Raw genomic sequence first — 7,905 nt, forward strand, 5'->3', positions numbered from 1 at the left:
AAAAAAAATATCAATTCTTCCCCCAAATCAGAAAGCAGGATATGAACTGTATGAGCTTACTGTGTTCTCTAGTCATGAACTTGGGTCTTTTCAAATATTTGGCCTTTAGATCTCTATACCTAGAATCAAGGAAAATCTAGATATAATTAAAGTAGAATAATGATCACAAGGGGCTCCTGGGTGGCTCAGTTGGTTGAGTGTCTGACTTTGGCTCAGGTCATGTCTTACAGTTTGTGCCTGCTTCGGATTCTGTCTCTCCCTTTCTCTCTGCCCCTCCCCCCCGAACCTCTGTCTCTGTCTCTCTCTTTGAAATTTAAATGTTAGAACAATGTTTAAAAACATAATGATCGCAAATGTTCTGAAATTAAATTGACACTGTTGAATTTAAAATCGGAACTAGGTAGGTGGATGCATTTAGATTAAAAATCCCCATGTAATTTGTACATATTTTCTTTGTTCATATATATGACAGGGAGTTGGGTGGAGGAACCCCATTATTTAATGCCTAAACTGTCATATATTATTATATTATCTATTTTTTTTACAACTCTGAATTATAAGAATTATTTCTAAATTTGCAGATTGGGAGATGAAGGGTTCAACAATTTTTTAAAATTAAAATTAAAAATTAAATAATAAAAATTAAACAATTTTCCAAGGTTTTCCAAGATTACGCAATTCCCAGAAATAAGGTCTGGATGTAACCACACCTCACTGTGAGCAAAGGAAATTTAGGATAATGGGGGCTGTTCCTCTTTTCATAGGTGTAGTTGCCTTAAACTTGATGCGAATCCTAGAGATGACAAATGTTGCATGGTTATAAAAATGAGTCCTCATAGGAAAAATCAGTTGCCTTCAAACTCCTATTCTTTCTCTAGCATTGTTTGTGTGCGTGTGTGTGTGTGTGTGTGTGTGTGTGTGTGTGTTTTGACATTTTTCCTGACTTGCCTCTATCGCCATCAGCCCAGACACAGTCGATGACCACATCTTCTGCCTGCTTCTGTGCTGTGTACATGCTTTCATTAGTTCATAGGTTATATTCTGTGTTGAAATGGCCCCAAAGTCTTTCTCGACCTCTCTAATTGAAGATGAACAATTGTTTTTGAAGTCATGGTCTCTGAAAGCCCAGTCCAGTCCTAACATTCAGTGGGAACTCAGATATTTGCTACTGGAATCTCCTTTTACATGCCATCTGTATTTCTCTATTGACCACTGTCAGGAAGATGACTTCACCAGAAGATTATTGGATTGCATGTACTTGAATATGAACCCGTGAGCAACTGGAGCTACATCTGGGCACTGGACTCATTTCCTGCTCCGTGGAGGTCCCTATTCAAACTCCACAGTGCTGGCACTTGAATCAGTGGGTCGATACACTGGGCTGTACCATTCGCTTGAGCTCATCAGAATCCCCCAAAAGTTGCTCCCAATCAAATACCTTTAAGCAATGTCATTTAGAAGACCAAAATGCTCTTGGGAAAATTTTAATCTGAAGCAAAACTTTAGCAAGTATATGGAATGGAACAAATAATGTAAGTGGCGTATGTTAGGTATATTACAGTTCATGGATAAGCAGTAGCCACTGCTGGCCATCCAGAAGAACATAGAGAACATCCACTAACTGATTTAAATACATGTTTTGAAGTCCTTATTTGTATCAAGGTCTTCTTCCTCTGATTAGGAATACTATCCTATGAAAATGCTCGATAGATTTGATTTCATGATTTGAAATGAGAGAAATGAATTCCAAATACATCTGGACAGTTTTCACGTGCAGCCTGATTGTTGAGACAAGCTCTCTTCTGTCAACAAGCACTTGAGTAGTTTTGAGGTGGTGATATAATTAAAGTCACAGTGTATAGGTTCCCAATCTTCTTTCTTCTATAGACGTCAGCCAGTGCTTTGTGAGCTTGCCCAAATAACAACAACAACAACAACAGCGGCAAAATCTAAAGGTCCCCTCCCCCTACTGCAAACACACACTTAGATTATAAGAATAAAATCTTGAGTGGGTTTGTGATTACAGATAGATTTATGGAAATTGTTTTCAGGGGTGACCAGTTGGAGGGACCATTTGGATTGTGTGAGAATTTTATTTACCCCTTCATTCACTTTTTATGGTTGATTAACCCATGGCAATATTTCCGTTTACTCTCTTGTTTCAGGAATTTGCATATGTGCAAAATGGGCCTTTTGACATTTTCACACACACACGCGTCTAACACGTCCTGTTTATTCTAAACAGTATTTTATAGACAGACTTAAACAATTTAAAGACTTATTGTCTTGTAGCACTATGTTAGTCATAAGTCAAACTAACCAGAAATGAGAAGCTTCTGCTTATATAGGCCGCAAACACTAACTACATTCTCATTTAAGTTCCAAAGAACGCAGCACAAGGATAGGTGTGACCAGATGGTATAAGAGATTGGAGGCAAAAACAAGAAAAAATGCCTGACCTCAAGGTATTTGCCTCCTCTTTTTCTCTTTTATTATATTCTAGCACAATTAATCTGTCTGTCCTTTATAATATATATGTATACATACATGTACATATGCATATATACGTCTATATACACACACATATATGTATATATACATACATGCACATATATAAAAGCACAAATATATATAAAGGCACAAATAATACATGGAGGTCCCTCTCAAAACATGGGGGAATAGTCACAGCAGTGATGTTTCACTAGAGTCTCTTTGCTGTCAGAAACGGACTTAAATGACCCCTCATCTGTTAGCTCTTCTCAGCCTACCTGTTATTTCCTTAGGGAGCTAATAAGGCAGCAACTTTCCAGGAGACCTTGTCCGTGGCCCCCGTTACCTTTCTCTTCCTGATCCTGCTCTCTTTTGAGCTTTTAACCAAGAGGAAAAAATAAAAGTGTAAAGGATATGAATGTTTTAAAACCTGAGTAATCAGAGGCCCCTGGGTGCCTCCATCAGTTACGCATCCAACTCTTGCTTTTGGCTCAGATCATCATCTCACAGTTCTTGACTTTGGCTCTGTGCTGACAATGTGGAGCCTGCTTGGGATTCTCTCTCTGCCCCTCCCCTGCTCGCTCTATCTCAAAATAAGTAAATGAACTTCAAAAAAATTTTTAACAATCTGAGTAATCAGCTTTTGAATAACAATTGCATTTTCTTGCTAGGCTTTTAGGAGAAATAGGATTTGGAACAACATAAAAATTGTATCTAGGAGAATGCCTGAATAAACTGATGTATCCACACAAAGGCATACCGTGCACCTGTATAAAAGAATACACATCTCTATCTATGGAGAAATGGGAATGTGGCATTAGGGATGAGAAGGAATAATACTCCTGAGTATACTTCTTTATATGATTCTGACTCTTAGAACTTTGGCAAGGTTTCACATATCCAAAACCTTCTATTTTGCTATAAATTGGTTGGTTTTATGTTTTCAAATTTATTGGCATCATTGGTTTTAATTCTCTTTAAATCCCCCCCGTATCTCTGGTTATGTCCTTTTTTACCCCCAATTTCATTTGTGCTTCCTAATTTTTTTCATCTTTGAACAAGACTGTGGATTTGTCAATTCTATTAATCTTTTCTAAAGATCATATTGGGCTTCTTGATTCTTTGTTTTCTATTTCATGAATTTCCACTCTGTTTCTTTTCCGTTTTCTTTGAATGTGTTTCGCTGTTCTGATGGTTCTAAATTTCTTGAGATGAATGCTTAACTCTGGACATTTTTAGTTTTATTTTCTTTATGAGTAGGTAGGGCTATAAGTTACCCTCTGACAATCACTTTCGCTGCTTTCTCCAAATTTTGACATATCTAACTTTTATTACTTAGTTCTGAGTATTTTTAAATTTCAATTCTTTTTATTTGACCTGGACTGATTTATTTATTTATTAAAAAAAATCTTTTTAGTGTTTGTTTATTTTTGAGACAGAGAGAGATAGAGCACTAGTGGGGGGAAGGGCAAAGAGAGAGAGGGAGACACAGAATCCGAAACAGGCTCCAGACTCTGAGCTGTCAGCACAGAGCCCCATGCAGGGCTCGAACTCACTAACTGTGAGATCATGACCTGAGCCAAAGTCAGATGCTTAATCGACTGAGCCACCCATGCGCCCTGACCCAAGACTTAGTTAGACATGCATTTAATTTCTACCCGTCAGAGGATTTCCTGTTTACACATTAAAAAAATTTTTTTTAATATTTATTTTTGACAGAGAGAGAGACAGACAGACAGAGCATGAGTGGGGGAGGGGCAGAGAGAGACAGAGACCTAGAATTTGAAGCAGGTTCCAGGCTCTGAGCTGTCAGCACAGAGCCCCACGTGGGGCCGGAACTCACAGACTGCGAGATCATGACCTGAGCCAAAGTCGGACGCTCAACCGACTGAGCCACCCAGGTGCCCCTACACTTTTTTTTAATTTATAAATAAGTTTCGTTGTTTTTAGAGAACATACTGATATGATAGCAGTTCTTTAAACTTGTAGCTTAATAAAAATATGTGGTTAGTTTTTCTCTAAGCATTCCATGTGTGGTTGAAAACCATGACTGCTCTAATTGTTGGTTGAAGGGTTCTGAATATTTTGTTGAGATCTTAATCTTTTTTTAAATGTTTATTTTCACTTTTTTAAGGTTTATTTATTTTTGAAGGAGAGAGAGAGAGAGAGCCCAAGTTGGGGAGGGGCAAAGACAGAGGGAGACCCAGAATTTGAAGCAGGCTCCAGGCTCTGAGCTGTCAGCACAGAGCCCGATGCAGGGCTTGAACTCAGAAACCATGAGATCATGACCTGAGACAAAATTGGACATTTAACTGACTGAGCCACCCAGTGCCCCAGTGTTTATTTATTTTTGAGAGAGAGAGAAAGAGAGAGGGAGACAGCGTGAGCAGGGTAGGGGCAGAGAGAGAGGGAGACAGAGAATCTGAAGCAGGTTCTACACGGTCAGTGCAAAGCCTGATGTGGGACTTTAACCCTTGAACCATGAGATCACGACCTGAACCGAAGTTGGACACCCACCCAATTGAGCCACCCAGGCGCCCAGATCTTAATCATTTTTTTCAAAGATCTTAGATCACCCCAGCCCTACCCCCCAACTTGAATGACCTGATATTTTAATTTTTTTCTTTTAAATTAATAGACTTAATTTTTTCCCAGTAGTTTTAGGTTCGTAGCAAAAATTGAGCAAAAATTACAGAGTTCCCATATACCTCTTTAACACACCCCCAGTTTCCCCTATTTTTATTTTTGAAAAATTTTTCTGTCATCTTTTTATACTTATGCATTTAGTTGCACGGTTTTTTCTTTTGAAAAAAATTGGATCATTCTATCCATGTCTGTTTTTTTTTTTAATTTTTTTTAACGTTTATTTATTTTTGAGACAGAGAGAGACAGAGCATGAATGGGAGGAGGGTCAGAGAGAGAGGGAGACACAGAATCCGAAACAGGCTCCAGGCTCCGAGCTGTCAGCACAGAGCCTGATGCAGGGCTCGAACTCGTGAACCACAAGATCGTGACCTGAGCCGAAGTCAGACACTTAACCGACTGAGCCACCCAGGTGCCCCATGTCTGTTTTTTTTTTTTTTTTTTAATTAGACAATACAGTTTGAATATTCTAGGACACACAGGATTTTTTGCATCATTTTAAGTGTACTATGTTGTATTAGTTTGCTGATTTTGCCATACAGGGTACCACAGACCAGGTGGCTTAAACTGTAGCCTTTCTCACAAGTCTGGAGGCAAGAAGTTTGAGATCAAAGTGTTGGTGGGGTTGGTTTCTTTTGAGGTCTCTGTCCTTGGCTTGTGGATGGCTGTCTTTCTGTGCTCTCGTGTGAGCTACTTTATGTCTTTGAAAATGGATTAGATCCCTACCTTTAAATACAGTCACGTTCTGAGGTACTGGGAATCAGGCTTCAACAAATGAATTTGGGGGGAAGGGGACACACTTCAGCCCATAACACATATATTTTATTTTTTTTAATTTTTTTTTAATTTTTTTTTTTAAAGAATGTAGTTTTTTTTTTTTCAACGTTTATTTATTTTTGGGACAGAGAGAGACAGAGCATGAACGGGGGAGGGGCAGAGAGAGAGGGAGACACAGAATCGGAAACAGGCTCCAGGCTCCGAGCCATCAGCCCAGAGCCCGACGCGGGGCTCGAACTCGCGGACCGCGAGATCGGGACCCGGCTGAAGTCGGACGCTTAACCGACTGCGCCACCCAGGCGCCCCTATTATTCTTAACTAAAGTCCATAGTTTAGTTTTCACTGTATTACACATTCTATGGGTTTCAACAAATGTATAATGATGTGTATCCACCTTTACAGTTATCATACAGAATCATGGTTTCACTGCCCTAAAAATTCCCTGTGCTCTACCTATTCATCCCTTCCTCCACTCCCTAATCCCTGGCAACCACTGATCTTTTTACTGTCTCCATAGTTTTGCCTTTTCCAGAATGCCATATAGTTGGAATCATAAAGTATATAGTCTATTCAGCTTGGTTTCTTCCACTTAGCGATGTGTGTGTAAGGTTTCTCTTTGTCTTTTTGTGGTTTGATAGCTTATTTAAGTTCTGGGTTTTTAAAAAATGTTTACTTAGAGAGAGAGAGAGCGCGCGCGCGCGCGCATGTGTGCACTGGTGGGGGAGGGGCAGAAAGAGAGGGAGAGAGAGAGAATCCCAAGCAGGGGATTCTGATGTGGGGCTCAAACCCACAAACTGTGAGATAACGACCTGAGCAGAAGTTAGATGCTTAACTGACTGAGCTACTCAGGTGTCCCAGTTCTGTTCTTTTTTAAGTCCAAATATAAGGTACTGTTGTCAGATAATTCTTGTTTAGATGTATTTATATATTTACACATTTCTTGACTTACTACCCTTTTGCATCTAAGACTTTCATTTGGCCATCATTATCCAGCTTCCTTCCATGAAGGAATAAAAATCACTCTTAAAAACAAACAAAATACATATATATGTATGTAGATATATATCCTTATTTCACTGTCCTTATTGAATGATTGATTTTCTGAGCAAATATTTCCAGATTGACAGATGTTTTTTATCAGTATTTTGAAGATATTACACTGCTGTGTTCAATAGCCGTTGTTGAGAATCTAATTATAATCCCTATGTCCTTATAAGTGGTCCTGTTCTGTCTGGGTGCCTTTAAAGTTTTCACTTTGCTTTTGGTCTTTAATGTCATTATGCAATTAAAGTTGGAGAATCTTATTTGCATCTTATTATAAGTTGTGTTTTAAACATGTATGGGCTCATGTCTTTCATTTGCTTTTGGAAAATTTGGAATTAATACCCTAATGCCTTTCTTTCATTCCTTTTGAGACTGCTGATAAATATATCTTAGACCTTTTCATTTTGTTCTCCATGTCTTCTCTTCCCAGGTTCTGTATCTTTCACTTTGCATTTATCAACTGGTTAGTAAATTCCCTTTTCCTCTGAGTCTAATTAGCTGCGAAACACATCTATCCTTAAGTTTCAGATTTGAACAGTGATCTTTTTCATTTCTAGATGCTTTAGGTTTTTTTCCCCCTGAAAAGTGGTTGGCAATTTTTTTATAGTCTTTTATTCCTAGATTGCTTTATTTTTGGAATCTCCTTCTTATAACTTCATTTCTTTATTTGGTCCCTTAAATATCTGAATCCTTTAGAGTCAAAGTCTGTTTACTTTTGCTTAATCTCTCTCAGGAAAGTAAGAGCAGATTTCACCCTGTGTGTTTGGTAACTTTTGCGACTGGGAGTTCGTTATTTTGTTGATCTTGATCTGTGAGAAGCCGCAGATACTAAATTGAAGGTGCTTTCTCTAGAGATGGTTTGCATTCAGTACTGATGGGCCCAACGCGGTGGGATCACTTGTGGGATCACTTGAGACTCGCTAGAGAATTCAGGATTGGGGGGGGGGGGGG

General features: G+C 38.8%; 1 protein-coding gene across 1 annotated transcript in view; it reads right to left on the minus strand.

Annotated features, from left to right (window-relative positions):
• Nucleotides 1-1,015, minus strand: part of SMIM28 (small integral membrane protein 28) — an 11,241-nt gene extending 10,226 nt beyond the window's left edge. Inside the window, exon 1 of the mRNA XM_040448629.1 lies at nt 945-1,015. Within this exon, the coding sequence (XP_040304563.1) occupies nt 945-1,015 (71 nt within the window). The remainder of the gene's footprint in view (nt 1-944) is intronic.
• Nucleotides 1,016-7,905: the final 6,890 nt, after the last annotated feature.

The sequence above is a fragment of the Herpailurus yagouaroundi genome, unplaced genomic scaffold, assembly GCF_014898765.1.
Source record: "Herpailurus yagouaroundi ecotype Mexico unplaced genomic scaffold, PumYag 198, whole genome shotgun sequence".
In the NCBI taxonomy this organism is placed as follows: Eukaryota; Metazoa; Chordata; class Mammalia; order Carnivora; family Felidae; genus Herpailurus; species Herpailurus yagouaroundi.